This window comes from Salvia splendens, chromosome 15 (assembly GCF_004379255.2).
Source record: "Salvia splendens isolate huo1 chromosome 15, SspV2, whole genome shotgun sequence".
Lineage (NCBI taxonomy): Eukaryota > Viridiplantae > Streptophyta > Magnoliopsida > Lamiales > Lamiaceae > Salvia > Salvia splendens.
The window spans coordinates 1,727,288-1,744,477 of NC_056046.1; the positions used below are offsets into that span (position 1 = coordinate 1,727,288).

The following is a 17,190-nucleotide window of genomic DNA, read 5'->3' on the forward strand; positions in this document are numbered from 1 at the left end:
GCTACACCTGTCCTACATGCATCAAATTAGTTAAAATTCTCATCAAGATTTGTTTTTTGACGGCTCTGATTGATTTCAGGTGAATTTGATCAAGGCTTTTGTATGAGGCTCTGTGCAGCTGAGCACAGCAGATTAGACTGTGGGTCCCGCCCGCCTCCACTGTATTCTGATTAGGTTTTTCCTCTCTCTGTAAACTGTAAAGTGTATTCATTACCACTGCTACTTTCTGCAATCGAAGGAAGAGAGAGGAGAATTCATCAACGAAGCCATGACAGGTATTGTTCGTGAAATTGAATCGGATTTTTTGTTGATACCGAAGATTGATTTTAGGGTTCAGACTGGTTTTTGCACTGAGTACTATTTCCAAGGTTTCATTTTCCCTTATACAATGAGATTTTGGAATTGTTTGAGCTAATAGTTCTATTCTATGCATTCAATGTTGAGGGGCGATCTGCCTCTCTCTCTTTCAGTGGGTCAAAATTTGTCTTGAGTTGCTGGGTTTAATGAGGTTTGATTTTGAATATTTTCTCTTTATAAAAATGCTATTGAGTAGGTTTTGGCAAAGCTAGATAGCGGAGAAAATGTGAAACTGATCCTGTGATGAAAATTCCCAAATTGAGATCCTAGGAGCTGAGCTGAATTTGGTGGCTGAGTTTATTATTCTGTTATGGTGCTCGTGATGGAATAAATGAAAATAAAAATATAAAAATTGTGATGTTTGAAAGGCTTAGGAGTTGGGATTTGCGATGGTCTGGATTGAACGTCTTTAGTTTTGATTGTGTAATGTGTATGAGCTGGTTTCGCTTGCAAAACATCTAACTCTCTATTTTATTTTCATTTGGATTTGCAACGATGATATTTAAAGACTACAAGCAGGAGCAGGACATGGAAATCGAAGCCTTGGAAGCAATCCTTATGGATGAGTTCAAAGGTTTGTGTTGCGCTATGTCCTTTTCTTTTCTCTTTTTTATGCGCCTAAACCCTATAACTTAATCTGTCTAGTGAATTGCTTCTACCAGAAATTCATTCAAGCGAAAGTGGTCTGAATACTTCGAATCGTTGTTTTGAGATAACCATCAGTCCCCAGGTAAACGTATATTCGCATGTACTGCAGCATAATGATTGACTAAACCTTAACGAGTCAACCTTTAAGTTATATTGCTCATTGCTTTGGTCTTATTGCTACTTTATTTCAACAGGATGATGAGGTGGATGATTCAAATATCCCGTCAGGTTCTACAACTTCCTTGCCACCCTTGTTCTTGTTTAAAGATTATCTGCTGTGTTCATAAGTCGTACCTGATGATGGCTTTTTCTTAAGTGACTAATAGCTCTTGGCATAATTCTGTTTTTGGCAGTACGGCTGGCCTTGACTTTCTCACACACAGAAAACTATCCTGATGAACCTCCGCTTCTCAATCTTAAAAGGTCACTTATATCTTATTCTGTGAATTTTTTTAATGTGTGTGTTGATTCACTAGTTTAGCAGTAAATTCCGAATCATATTTTAGAATTTGGTAGGACTTAATTCTACACCTTCAACATGAAAGCACTTTGCCAAAAGTTCCAACAAATTTCTGATGAAATTTTCTATATCTGAAGAGTTTGCATATTCTTACAGTTTGAAAGGAATTCACACATCAGATCTTAGAGCTCTCAAGGAAAAGCTTGAACAAGAGGTGAGACATAAAATGCGTGTAACTTCATTGAATGTCTCTTTATAATTTCTTTTTCTCACATAATATTTCATAAGATGGCTTCATTCCATCAGCTATGAGTGACTGGTTGAGTTTAAATGCAAGAACTTGACCAGAATGATTATATGAAAATTAAGGAGGAAGCCCTCTGTGCTGGGTGAATGCGAGTATATTGTGGCATTGCTTCTTCTCTATTCAATCATGATTCATGAAAGCTACTATCTTGATCTCTATATATTTAGTCTTCCGCACGACTACAAGTCTACACCTCAAGGTATTTTATAATGCTCATTTTACAGGCAGCAGAAAATCTTGGTATGGCAATGGTTTACACTTTGGTTACATCAGCTCAGGAATGGCTCTCTGAAATATTTGCCCAAGATGCTGGGGATGATGATGATGAGGAAGACGAGGCAGCAAAAGACGAGGTATTCTTTTTTCCTGAGTTAAATGTGTCTGATAAGTGGAAATTGTGTGTTAAAGGACTGTTTCTTTTCAGAAACTTGTGGAAAACATGCCTTGTGTTACTTCTCATGATTCATCCTTCCATTAAAAAACTATATGAAGATTTTAAGCTTTTCCCTGTGCCATCACTATCTTACATAAGGATGTTCACTACTTCCTATCATGCTAAATTCCTTCAGCTACGAGGGTGGTTCCGCACTTTCTATATTTCCTAAAGATTTTTCACATCTGCCACCAAAAATGGAACTACAAGTTGAAGTTATGCCTTTGTATGGGCATGATAGTGTCAGTTTTAAGTATTGGCATAATCTTGTGTCGCTGGCAGAAACCATTGAAGATCTATGTACTTAAAAACCTTTTTTAAGTTGTATGATCTGTTGGATTTCTTATTATAGGGATCATGAATTTGTGGAAATTTCAAAAAACAAAGACCTTGTGGGAATTTTTTATATGGAATCAATCCCGCTTTCTACATTGCTTTATTTAATATTTTTGGTTCCGGTGCTTTTCAGGTTATTATACCACATGGAGAACCTGTTACTGTTGACTCATTTTTGGCATGGCGTGAGAAAATTGAAGCAGAATTAGCTCTTGAAAGAGCCAAGTGAGTTTCATAATCTTACATCTTTCTTTAATGATTTAATCCCATGGAAACGTGAATTAGGAGAACGAATCCCCTCGGGTGGTCTAGTTTGTGGGTTGGGCGATCTCATGATTGGGTTATGGATTTGAATCCCATTATGCCTTCTATGGCAAGCTGGCTAGATATGATTTTCTCTTGATTTAATGTTTGCTGTCATGTATTGTTTATATTGTTTAAAGCCTGTGAGTCGGTTGTGTATTTTTTGAACACTATGCTAATGCACTCATAAATGAAGACTACATTTTCTGTTCTTTTATCAACGTGGAGGAAGAGAAATTTGGATTCGCATGCATGTACTCCAACATATGTATTTGTAAACCTGAATATATTTTTTCTTTGTAAATAATTTTCTTTACCATTTTAGGCTAATGCCGGATTCTGCACTTTCTGCTCCAAAGGAGAAAAGACTTTCCGGCAGGCAGTGGTTTGAAAGTGGAAGGGCTTCCGCGGTATTTCCTCCTTCCATTTCATTATTTGCTGTCATGATTCTGCACATTTTATTATATAATCATGCAAATTGGTTAGTCGTTTAGTATAGACTTTTCCTTCTAGGCATGTTCGACTGTGTTGAAGTGCTGTTATCCTTTTTTTTTGTGCATTATTAGGATAACACGTTATAGTTAGAATATGCCTCCGTTGAGATATTAACAAGTTTTCCTTGCATCAATTCGGTGTATCCAGAAAGGTGCTGCAGCTGCTGCTGAAGATGATGAAGAAATCGATGAAGATATTGACTTTGATGATGACGATTTCGAAGGTGAGTCATCCTTCCCAAATCCCTCTTCCATCTTTCCGTGAAATAGTTTGACACGCATTTTTTTCGCTGGCGCAGTTGATGAAGATGACATGATCGAGCACTACTTAACTGAACAAATAGAATCTTAAAGATGATTCGATGGGCGTGAAATGGTTTTGCTTCTTTAGCACATTAAACGCTAAACCAAATACAACACAGGATGGTTTAAGCCTTGGTAAGACCGCAATTATACTCGTCTCGAATCAAAGCCCTACACGACTTGGTACGCGAAGCGAGTGAATTTTTTCTGCTACATGAGTTAAGAGGCTTTCGATTGCATTATAGAACTATGTATCGACAAATTTCTGAGAGGTCCTACCTACTAGTATTGCATTAAGAGGCTTTCGATTGCATTATAGAACTATGTATCAAGGTGTTCATATTGCTAGTATATTTGTTTTTGCTCTCTATTGCATAATCAGTTTATTTGATTAGTAGTAAATGTACTATACTTTGTTATTGAGATAAGTAGTCAGCTTCATGAATTTTCCAGTTTTATGTCATGTATACCTCAAAATCCATGATCACGATTATCAAATCTACTAATTTTTTGGAGACACTATAACATTAATATATGGGAAAATGTCCACAAATACTGCTCCTTCTGTTCCAAAAAAAAATTTGGGCAATGGGTATGCCACGGGAACGAAGACAAAACTGGTAAAGTAAGAGATGAAGAAAATAGTATGGTAAAGTAAGAGAGATGAGTAGAATGATAGTTAAAATAGTGTTAGTGGATAGTGAGATCTACGCACTTAAATTGATAGTATAACTTTTTAAAAATGGAATATGCATATTTTTATAGGATGGTGAAAATGAAAAATGAAGCATTTTATACGTATTGGTCTACGTGGCATATGACGTATTGGTCTACGTGGCATATGACGTATTGATCCTCAATGTGAATTAAAAAAAGCATATTTTTTTTTTCTATTAATCATGTGCCGGAAAAGGGGCTATGATATGTTACAATCAGAAAAATGATTTTCTACACGTGTAGTAAATTGAGTAATTTGTGACGGTGCAACACGTTGCATTATGTTAGGCCTTTCTAAATCTAAGTCAAATCTACGCCTACTTTTGTTATATTCCAAAAAATTACTATTTTGAGCTTTTGATGCACGTGCATAAAATTCTATTTTTTGTACGCATTAGGGTTCATGGCAAAAAAAATGCACATCATTTTCTTGTTGGAAAACGTTGTGTTTAATAAATTGAGCTATGTAAAATTACGTGTTACGTTTTGATCTAAGTTATCATAAATATGGTTAGTTTCACTAGGAGAATCTTGCATCTAATCATCCTAATTTTGTGCAAACTATACAATAGTATTTTTTTTATTATTACCAACACATTTGCTTTAGTAATTCTACTCCTATCTCTAATCATTGTGATTGATATATGTGCCATCTAATTGTAATACTACTACTACTATATTGATAGATTGATTTTCATTCAATCCAATTTAATTTCTAATAAATATACACAATTCTTAACTTAGTATAAATTCTACTTCCAAACTTAATATGCTATAAATTTATGATATATTAAAAAAATAATAAAATTCATAAAATGTTCAACCTCGCCCCTCCTATGAGGCTCTCACATTAGAGATCACCAAATTTGGATGACTATTGAATTAAATTTATAATATAAATACCGATTTTGTTATGCTACATGTGTAAAATGCATGGGTGATATTTTCTTGTAATTACTACTACTAATTAATTTAGTGGACCGCACACAATTATTTTACTAAGATTAAGCTCTTTGGATAGTAAAAGAATGATAAATTTATTAATGGAACACTATAAATCAACTATGTATTTTATTACGAAATTGGAGGCAGCTTCCAAGTAGAAAAACACAAATTTTCAACTCAAAAACTGATCTTTTTTCTTGGGGCTGAATAATATTTAGCTGATGCCCCAAAAATTTTTGATTAAGAAAAAAACTATTGAGGGAAGAAGAGGGAGAGACGATTCAAGAAGTCATGAGTTGTTCAAAGCTGTTATTCTTATTTTTCATCAACTTGTTTTTTTGCAAACCCATTTTTGCAGAAATTTTTTTGAGTCCTGATGAAATCCCCAAGAGTTTCCTCAACTTTGCCAAGAAAGATGAGGTTTTTGATTGGATGGTGGGGATTAGGAGAAAGATACACGAGAATCCTGAACTGGGATATGAAGAATTTGAGACGAGCAAACTTGTGAGGCAAGAGTTGGATAAGATGGGGATTCCGTACAAGTACCCTTTTGCGATTACTGGTGTGGTTGGGTATATTGGCACAGGGGAGCCTCCCTTTGTTGCAATTAGAGCAGATATGGATGCCCTTCCCTTACAGGTTTGTGTGTTTTTGTGTTAGTGTGTGTTTTTTCAAGTGAGAGTCTTGAAATGGTTGATTGGGTATTTTGACTGTTTGATACTGAGATTTGGTTTGTTTAGTGATTTGAATTGGGTTCCTGTTTTATTGTTGCTTTTGCTGTTTTGATTGAAGGAAGTGGTAATGGTGATTTGATTTGATTTGATTGGATTGGATTGGATTGGATTGGATTGGCCCCTTTTGTTGTGGTGGTATTTGGTGTATGTGAAAGGGTTTGATTTGGGCAGGAAATGGTGGAATGGGATCACAAGAGTAAGAACCATGGGAAGATGCATGCCTGTGGGCATGATGCTCATGTTGCTATGCTTCTTGGTGCAGCTAAGATTCTTCAACACCACAGCCACCTCCTAAAGGTCTACTTCTCGTTTATGATTTTAACACGTTTGATCATCCATACTTGGTGTTCTTGAATGTTCATGAGATCACAATTGATTATATTCTGTGCCTGATTTTGTTTTATACATGAAATGTCTTGTTTTTCTGAGATATGTGTGCATAAGTATGCTCGTGCAAGAGTATCATAGTTCTGGCCATGTCAAATGAGTCGATTTGAGCTAGTGAGGGTGATTTAGTTGAGGTTTGATCCCTAGTAGAGATTATTATTGTTCGGCACGTTTTGTTGTCGGGCTTGGTCTTTGTTTGCCATAATATGTTTGTTTCATTTGGGCCGTCTTATAAATCATGTATGTTATATCAATGAAGCTTTTGCAAGGATAGAATTAGCTAGTTAGAAAATGATCTTTCTATAAGCAGACAGTTAAAAAATGAAGAAAGGCAAAGCCATGATAAATATGGGATCTTGGCAGAATTCTGAAACTGGAATCGAAATGGTAGTATAAAAATGGCAAGTCGATTATCACGAGAAGCTAAGTAGAACAGCTCCCTCGCTGTTGTGGATGTTTATATTTTTAGAAGCTTCATCCCTTTATCTGTAGCTTTGTCATGCCTCAGCTCATGTACATATGGACCTAGTGTTTGAATCTGTACATCGAAGACTAGGCTGTAATTGCTCTGGGAGATCAGAAAATCTATACCACAATCAGAATTGGTAATCCTAGTTATTGAGGTTCGTTGAATTAATATTTCAGGGAACAGTTGTGCTTGTTTTCCAACCTGCAGAGGAAGGAGGTGGGGGGGCAAAGAAGATGATAGAAGACGGGGCACTTGAGAATGTCGAGGCCATCTTTGGTATCCATTCGAGTACTTTCTTGCCACCAGGCGAAGTCTCGACTAGGCCTGGTCCTCTCCTTGCCGGGAGTGGCTTCTTTGAAGCTGTAATAAGCGGGAGAGGCGGGCACGCAGCCATTCCTCAGCACTCGATAGACCCAATATTAGCTGCATCAAACGTGATTATCAGCTTACAGCATCTACTCTCTCGAGAAGCTGATCCTCTCGATTCTCAGGTAAAAATCTCTTTCGTTTTGAAAAAGACAGACCATACATCACTTGTTTAATTCACTCTTTTGCTTGATCAGGTTGTCACGGTTGGTAAGTTCCGAGGTGGAGACGCGTTTAACGTCATTCCGGATTCTGTTACAATTGGTGGCACTTTCCGTGCCTTTTCCAGCGAGAGCTTGCTGCATCTTAAGCAGCGAATAGAACAGGTAACAATGCTGGGAACCTCGAACTATGCCTTCGTATTTCTTCAAGATCCACACTAATTTAGACACGTTGAGTTGGTTGCGTTTTGCTTAAACTTCTCCACATTTGGAACTAAAAAGAAAACTCCCTGTGTTCATCGGTCACATTATGAACTCGGAGATCTACCACCAATGCTTTCGTTTTCTTCAATGATTCTCTGTTCTGTTCGAGATTCTTGTTTTCTGAGTAGAGCTGTCGATTCCTGCCAGCTAGAAAAGTGGTGATCTGAATTTCACCGGCCGGCCACCTTGAGAGTGCTCTAGTTTTTGCATATTTTGTATATTGAAAACATTCGATCGAGTGTTTGAAGGTTTATGGCTAGCATATAAACGCGAAGAATGTTTAGGTTCGGCTAAGCGTTGATTTTTTCACAGGTTATCCTAGGGCAAGCCGCGGTGCTACGATGCAACGCAACCGTCAACTTCGAAGCAGAAAACAAGATCTTCTTCCCCCCGACCGTGAACAACAATGATCTGCACGAACTCTTTACGAAAGTTGCAGGCGAAATGCTTGGCACGGCCGGAGTGAAAGAGATGCAGCCGTTGATGGGATCGGAGGACTTCTCGTTCTATCAGGAGATCATGCCCGGCTACTTCTTCTTCGTTGGGATGAAAGACGAGACGCTGGAGCAGCCGACCTTCCATCACTCGCCGCATTTCACCATCAACGAAGGTGGCCTTGCTGTGGGCGCAGCTCTTCACGCATCGTTAGTTGTCCGGTACATCTCGGACAGCCGGATGGGAGCTCCCGTGATCGATCACCGTCGACACGATGAGCTGTGAGTATGGAGATGGGTTGGTGTGCTCAAACTTATGTGGGAATTGGCTGCATATTTGCAGATCACACCAAATCTTGGATTGGGTTTTGGATCACTTTTAATTGTTAGTGCTACATTTTTCACTGAAAGATGTATAGTTTGGTTCTGAATAATAAATGCAAAACACCTTTAATAGTAGTATAAAATTTCTGGGCTGAGGTAGGCCCAAATTATATTGGGCCTAATGGCATAAGGCTAGTGCATTAGTGATTTTAAGAATATTTATTTGTACGGAGGGAGTATAATTTCTTAATTCTCATGTAAATAAAAAAATCTCATCTTAATTGGGACGAAAGAAATAATTGTCAAAAGAATATTTTAAATTTAGAGTGAATTACGTAAATAGTCTTTGAACTATGTGTTTTGCACGCTGACCTTTAAAATATTATGGGTAGTTCCTAGATTAAGGTGTAATCACATTCATCTATTCATCACAATTTTGTACCAAAATTACCCCAAAACAACTCTGGGCATTTTAAGACTTTCATATCTATGTACTGGATATGATATTTTCTAAATTAAATTTATCTAATGGGGAAAAAACTAGCTCTGATGGAGCTAAAACAAGATTATAGAATTTTAGATAGTTATGTTGAATTAATTTATAAATATATCATAGGATTTGATTTAACACTCTAATTCTCTAATTAAGTCTCTCTGTCCAAACTAAGTTGAGTCGTATTCCTTTTATATAATGTCTCAAGAGTCATTTTTTGATAAAAAAAACCAAAACATCTAATCACTTTATTTATTTTTTCTCTTATTTTACTTTATCTTAATTATTTCTCTTATTTCATTATCTCTCTTTTTATTTAACCTTAATATAATTTCTTAATTTGGTGTTCAAAATAAACGTCTCAATTTAATATAATGTTAATATCCATATCTAAAATAAATGTATGTAACTTTTTAAATTGGGATATAGAGAATAATAATATCAAAGATTTAATAATTTTCCAAGGTCACTATGATTATGATATTTTCTTGAAAGATGAGGCGGATTTCGAAGGAATTTTGTCTTGAAAGTGAGGCGGATTTTTTTTTTCTAAAGGGGATTAATTTGGAGTTAAGTGTTCCGTTATGGGCATGATAATGATGACACCACCAATAACTTTATTATAATAAATAATTAAAATTTCATCCGTGGACTGACTACTCAAATTGTCGATTCATAGGCACATCCAAATTGTCGATTTATAAATATATTTTATATATGGAATCAAATACTATCTATCACACGTGAATATCTATCATCCGTGAATAATTGTTTCAAATTTTATAATGAAAATCGAACAAATGAATTAATTATTAGATAAATAGTTTAATCTAAGATTACTATAAGAAAATAAAAAATCATAAATAAATTAATGGAAAAATCTGTCTAGCTAGCTCCAACAAATGTTGGCTACACATAAGTATATAATACAACAACATACAACAATGTAATATAATTTACAAGTGTCGTCGGGCGTCGGCTCGTCGCCTCGTCGGACTCGGAAGGTAAATTTAAAAAAAAATGAAATGGGGGGGAAAAAGGAAAAATTGAAAAGGGCTTGAGATCAACTTAAACTTTCAAAGTTAAACTTTTCAAATTTAAGTTGAGTTGCCTACGTATCCACAATTTTATTGAGGAATCAAAGCCCACGTAGTTCTCTTACCTTGGGATCAACCCTTTTTTCTTGCAAAATGTTGCTCATTTTCTAAGCAAACACATATCAACACGCTATATACACATTGCTGCATTTCTAATAGGGGCAATTTGATCTTCCAAAGCAATCAATGCATCTCGAACACACATAGTCAGAATATTATTCAAGCATCTAGCATTGAAAAAATTAGTACTAATAGATAGTTTGTTCTGATTTTTTCCATGCTAGATGCTTGAATAATGTTCTGACTATGTGTGTTCGAGATGCATTGATTGCTTTGGGAGATCAAATTGCCCCTATTAGAAATGCAGCAATGTGTATATAGCGTGCTGATATGTGTTTGCTTAGAAAATGGGCAACATTTTGCAAGAAAAAAAGGTTGATTCCAAGGTAAGATTTCATAGATCATTCAGGATGCGGCTAAGTTGTACTTGAAGATCATTAAAATATATTCCGCATTTGATATTTATCAAATGAGGAATATATTTTAATGATCTTCAAGTACAACATAGCCGCATCCGGAATGATCTATGAAATAGGGGGAAAAAAAAAATTGAAAAGGGCTTGAGCTCAACTTAAACTTTCGAAGTTAAACTTTTCAAATTTAAGTTGAGGTGCCTACGTATCCACAATTTTATTGAGGAATCAAAGCCCACGTAGTTCTCTTACCTTGCTTCCGGGCCAAAACCGCCGGTTTCCGAAATAAAACCGCCGGTTCGGTCAACGAACCGTCTGCAAAAGCTGCTCCATTGTCGCCTCGTGCTCCGCGCCGCCTCGAAAGCCACTAAACCGGCGGTTAACCGCCGGTTTTTCCGGTTAACCGCCGGTTAACCGCCGAAATACCGGCGGTTTCGACCGGTTTTGAAGATCACCACCGGCCCCCATCCCCCTGCCTCGATTTAAGCGCCGGAACCGGCGGTTCCACGGTTAACCGCCGGTTCCGAACCGTCCCGAACCGCCGGTTCGGTGACGGTTCCGGTTCGAAATATCTTGAACCTGAACCGGACCGCGAACCGAATTGCGACGGTTCCGGTTCGGGAATATTGCGCCGGTTCCGGTTCCGGTTCCGGAACCGCCGGTTCCGGTTGGGCGGTTAACTGCCGGAACCGGAACCGGTGGGCATGTCTATACACAAGTCTCAAACCGGCGATGTCCATGTTTGTAATTTACAGTATATAATATCTTCTTAATTAATTAAATGGTAACAGTAACACCATATCCAATAATGTGTTGGAATTTGTAAATTATTTCATCTTTCCTAAATTTCGGTAATCATCGACCCCCCCTTGAATTTGTTTAAGTTTTCCTAATTACCTTAGGAGGTACTATTAATTTCTAGTAGGTTTCTTTTGTTCATCTTTTTCTTTCAAACACGCATGGCGTGTTTATTTTAATTTCATACATACGTATGTATTCATACCTAGCACCCATTTTGACCATATATTTCCAATAAATTTTTAAAACTCGTGTCCTTTACATTACACTACACTTATATCTTATGTAGTTATTGTGGTGGATTATTGTAACAATTGTAAATAATTTGATATAATGGATTAATATGTATATAAAAGAAAACTAACTTTTATGGACGCACCAGCATTGAAATAATGTTATTCCCTCTATTTGTCCCTCTAATGGGGATACAATAATATCCAACCAAAATCTAGTAAATCAAATATAATAATATCCTAAGCAAAAGATATGGAGAATCAATAACTAACTATGAAAAAGATAAGATAAATCAATGCTAAATGAATAATAAGATATAGAGATAATTTAGGAATATGCTCGTATCAACTCCCTCACGGTTAAAATTCACGAGATATTAGCAGAAAAACGAACACGACGACTCCATCTCCATCTTCCAGCCCACTAATATTGTGAGTTGTGGGCATATTAGATGGTTAGAGAGGTGATTAAGGGATTCAAAGTTGCTTCTTAAGAGTCAAGAATCAATTTCCTGAGCTATAAATAAAGATGGATCATGGATGAATCCGTGCCACTCAATAACACCTAACACCCACGGGGTTAAATCATGTTGCCTTTGTTTCTTCATTTGCAAAAATAATAGGACTACTTCATTTTACCATCACACTCCAAAAAACAAGCAAATTACCAATGAAACAAATCTGTGGGTAATATCAATTTATCCGTTGGAAAACGGTATTACCAAGGGATAATAGCCATGAGTAAAAGACACGACGCTAATTTTTTTACCCAGAGATATTATCCATTGGTAAAATTTCCAACGGCAAGAAAATAAATATTGCAAGAAAATGTAAGAAATTGAATGGTCCAATTACCTATTTCCTCATTGAGGAATGAACAGTGTGGTCTTTCTTCGAACACTGACCGATCACATAACACTATGTTGAGGAAATGTAAGAAATTGAATGGTCCCAGAGTTTATAATTGAGTGGTCCAGACTTAAATTCAGGTGCCAATCAGAATCATGTACTCCCTTCGTCCCACTGAAGATGACTCATTTTCCTTTTTCGTACGTCCAAACCAAGATGACCCCTTTCTTATTTAGGAAAAAACTAAAAAATTCAATTATTTTTTCTCTTTCTTGCTTTATTCATCTCTCTTACTTTTAAACACCTAACAACCTTTTCTCTCTCTTGCTTTTTACATCTCTCATACTTTTAAACACTCAACAACTCATTATTTCTCTTACTTTATTCATCTCTCATACTTTTAAACACTCAACAACTTATTATCTCCCTTACTTTATTCATCTCTCCTACCTTTAAACACCCAACAACTTTCTCTCTCCATTCTTTAACATTTTAAAATTAATATGCATAAAATCCCGTGCCATCCCAGGAAGGGGTCATCTTCCCTGGGACAAAGGGAGTATAATTGAGCAGTCCATAGAATTTTGCGAATTACCCACGGAAAACTTTTGAGGCCATTAAAATGATAAGCTTGCAAACCTAGTTAAATTTTCTCAATGTGAATAATGCTTTTATTCAGAAGCTTGATTTTGAATGACGTTTTTGAACTAGATGTACAGTGTAATCCAATTAGGTGTGTCCACATAGATAAAGTGTGGGTTCCACTTTTATTTATATGATTTAACTGCATGTTTTCACTTTCAACTGCAATACTATCAAATCTTGTGTATTAGTTGAGGAGAAAAGCTCAATCATATGGACCACTCAAGACCACTTAATTTGTTATGTGACCAAACAAATTAGTATCATGTTAAGAGAGAAAGATCCATTTGATGTATAAACTCCACTTAATTATCTTTTACAGTGATATTTATAAAGTTTAAGCAATGCAATTATTTTGTTATAAAGTTCTCCTGAACATAGCCAGCTGGAAAAAAGAGTACTTTCAAAAGTATGCCTAGTTAATTTCATGTGCATTCAATTTGTAGGGTCGGTATGCCTTGTTATTTTTTTATAAAGTCCACAACATAGCCAGCTCTGTTGGTTGGTTGGTATGACTAGTTAGAAGATCTGTTGCTTGACCATCTGGCATTGGAATGGTTCCAAGACTACCAAAGTAATAATCCAGATGGTTCGTGGGAGAACTTTCGGTCCGCTCTTCAGAAGAAATGGTGGAGATAATTGCGTATTTATCAATAACCAACGTCAAGTTTGATCACATCATCGAAGAGACGGTCAAGAACGATGACGAATCGCAGTAAATATTGGAGGAGGAAATAGCTTTGGTGGAAACCATATTTCATCCAAAATTCCACCGTCCAAAACCTTTAGTTGTCATCATCAGTTACGTCTATGTCTCTATGAAGAAATCTCATGTAGCTAAATGATGCACTTTTGATTGCAAACGATTATCAAAGCAAGGACAATAAAAATCATTTTTCTGACTTCCACCTTAAGGGCATGATGTATTTCAACTGTAGGAGAATTGATACAGGAACCTAGACTTTTACTTTTATTTCAAAGTGAGCTGATAATCTCCATATTATTATTTAGCTTATTTTATGATTTATAGTTGTTTAGGATTTGATTTTTCATTCCTTAATTGTTAGGATTTAATTTATTTTCTAATTTGTAGGAGATCTTTTTGCAATAAATATAAATATGTGTGAATTCTTTTATTATTATTAGGAAGAATGAATGATAAAATATCTACTCCCCTTCATAAAATCATGTAAACTCTCATTTCTTTGGCTCTCTTTCTAAGTAATTACCTTTCACATTCTGTGGACCACTCAATTGTAGATGAATTTGATTGGCACGTGAATGTACGTAATACTTGGACCACAACTCAATCATAGTACTCCCTCCGTCTCCGTCCCTCTATAGTAGAGATATTTCTTTTCGGTATGGAATTTAAGAAAAGTTGTGTTAAGTGAGTTAAACAAATGAATAATAAAGTAGAAAAGGAAAAATGTAGAGAGATGAAGAGAGAATAAAGTAAGAGAGAGTTAAGCAAGAGATAAGAAAAGTTGTTTTTTTGCAAAAAGGGAATACGACTCAGCTAAGAGGGACGAAGGGAGTACGTGGAAACTTTGGACCACTCAGTTTTTGCGTTTACTAAAACAGGTTGTTAGGTGAACAAATAGGACTCCTCAAAAAACTAGAATGCTAGGAGATAAAGTCCATTTGATATGGCCGTCAGACTCTGCAACAATCAACCATTTTTAGGGTGAATGTCCGTGTTGATCATCTTGGATCGTGGAAATTGGTCGTTGTGCTTGACACTTGGGCTTTATCCGAACCCAGTCCGATTCTTTTAGACCACGATTTCCTGCCCATTCAACCATTACAATTATTACCACATCATTAAACCAACACAATACCTTCCTGTGCCAAAAGGGTAATTGTACGGAACCCCCATCTTGTCCAACTCTTGCCTCACAAGTTTGTTTGTACGGAATATGGAAGTGATTTACTAAAAGTTGAATGAAACAAGTATTAGTGGATGTCCAAAAAAGAAAAATGATATAATTATTCGTAGATTAAATTCTCATTTTCCTTTGTTGTTTACTTTCTCTCAAATGGAAATATAGTTCTTTACTTTTTTTTGTCTATCTTACTTTATTCTCTCTGTACTTAACTCACAAAACAACACTACATAATAAATATCCGTACTGAAAGCAAATGTTTCACAAAATAATGGGACTTAGGGAGTATGTAATACGAGGGAAAAATCCAACATGAAATAGTTTGAAGAGAAAAAACCCCTCCTAATTTCACACACAACAATAAACTAGTGGAATAAAGGAGTCATCAACAAGACGAAGAAGTTGATGTAGAATCATTAAAGATTTTCCAACGGTGAAGCTGAAATTGAGACTATTGATCTAATTGACACGTGAATTTTACTATTAATATATTATCGACCACTCAATTATTCACGAATATGATTGGCACATGCAATACTATCAAATCTTGTGTATTAGTTGAGGAGAAAAGCTCAATCATATGGACCACTCAAGACCACTTAATTTGTTATGTGACCAAACAAATTAGTATAATGTTAGGAGAGAAAGATCCATTTGATCTATGAACTCCACTTAATTATCTTTTACAGTGATATTTATAAAGTTTAAGCAATGCAATTATTTTGTTATAAAGTTCTCCTGAACATAGCCAGCTAGAAAAAGACTTCTTTCAAAAGTATGCCTAGTTAATTTCATGTGCATTCAATTTGTAGGGTCGGTATGCCTTGTTATTTTTTTTTATAAAGTCCACAACATAGCCTGCTCGAACTGCCAAAAGTATACATATTTCATTTTATGAGCATTCAATTTGATTGGTTGGTACGACTATTTATTTTTCTTGTCTATCTATCAGCTGATTATGATATTTTTCTTTTGTCTTTTGTTGGATGATCTATTACTAATTTTCCACGCCTCTTGTAAAACTTATCTCCAAATCCCTCTAAAATATTGAGGATGATCATACACCATGTATTGCAACCCATTCTAATGCGATGTGGATTGTTGATCCATATTGATTCTGAATTAACACTTAGTAAAATAATACTCCCTCCATTTTTTAAAAATAACATGGATATTAATATAAAATAATTAAAGAAGTTATTCCATTTTTTAAAAGAGAAAAGGTGCAATTTGTTTCAACAAGAGAGAGATTGATTTCTGAGAAAAAAAGAGAGAATGATAAAACTTGCTAATAATTTTATTTCAAGAACAGAGAGATCGGTTTTGATTATAGAATATGAAGATACAAAAGGTTTCCAAAATAAATTAGGTCAAACCCTAACAATCCATAGAAAAATATAGTACTCATAAGTCATATCATAACATGATCCCAATTGCAATAATTCAGTACTCATAGGAGCATTAGCAGTGGGGCGCCCTAAGGGACGCCCTAAAGCCCGCCCTATACACCGCCACGTCAGCATTTTATCCTCCTACCCTTCCACCTGCAGTGGGGCGCCCTATAAGCCGCCCTAAAGGCCGCCCTATAGGTTTCACTATCGTTTTGTTAATTAATTTAAATGTTTTCAAATATGTCAATGCAAAATAATTAAAAAAATACCACGATTAATTAAAAACGGAAAATTCTACATTGATTAAAAAAAAGTTTTACACGAGTTAGAAATGAAAAAAAAGTTGACTACTCTACAAAAGTCCCAACTTGCGGCGCAGCTCATCGATCATCCCCTGGAGGTATTCGGCTTTGGCCGGGTCCTGACATTGCATGAGGGCGTTGTGCGTGTCCAACAACGTCCTCCGGTTGGCGGCCGCTGCCAACTCTGCGTAGGCAAGTGCCGCCGGAGTCGGGGTCGGGGTCGGGGTCGGGATCGGGATCGGGATCGGCGATGGGGGAGGCCGCGGCTTGCGAGGAGGATGTCGCCTTCGCCTTCCCCTTGTTCTTCGCAGCCTTGAGGCCAATGAGACGTCGGGAAGACACCGGTGTGCTGGAATTCTCCTCCTCCCCGTACATCGTCCGGTTGAGGTCCACCGGATATGCGCCGCTTTCGCTGCTTATGTAAGCACCAGCTTCGGTGGTCCTCGTCCTCTTTGGCGCAACCGATGGTAGAATCCCGCCCTGGAACTTCTGCTTGTACTTCAAGAGCGCCCAAATGTTGAAATGCTTGAAGTCACCGTACATTGACTGGTACGACAACAGCACTCTATCGCGCACATCGCTCA

General features: G+C 36.5%; 2 protein-coding genes across 2 annotated transcripts; both read left to right on the forward strand.

Annotated features, from left to right (window-relative positions):
• Positions 1-128: 128 nt before the first annotated feature.
• LOC121769012 (RWD domain-containing protein 1-like) lies at positions 129-4,086 on the forward strand. Its single transcript, XM_042165651.1, has 11 exons — positions 129-275; positions 866-931; positions 1,020-1,087; positions 1,200-1,233; positions 1,359-1,428; positions 1,622-1,679; positions 1,997-2,125; positions 2,675-2,766; positions 3,170-3,254; positions 3,487-3,562; positions 3,638-4,086. The coding sequence occupies exons 1-11, from the start codon at positions 269-271 to the stop codon at positions 3,688-3,690; spliced, it is 738 nt and encodes a 245-aa protein (XP_042021585.1). The 5' UTR covers positions 129-268; the 3' UTR covers positions 3,691-4,086.
• Positions 4,087-5,433: 1,347 nt separating this feature from the next.
• Positions 5,434-8,612, forward strand: LOC121769011 (IAA-amino acid hydrolase ILR1-like 4). Its single transcript, XM_042165650.1, has 5 exons — positions 5,434-5,942; positions 6,209-6,334; positions 7,070-7,384; positions 7,457-7,585; positions 7,997-8,612. The coding sequence occupies exons 1-5, from the start codon at positions 5,595-5,597 to the stop codon at positions 8,402-8,404; spliced, it is 1,326 nt and encodes a 441-aa protein (XP_042021584.1). The 5' UTR covers positions 5,434-5,594; the 3' UTR covers positions 8,405-8,612.
• Positions 8,613-17,190: the final 8,578 nt, after the last annotated feature.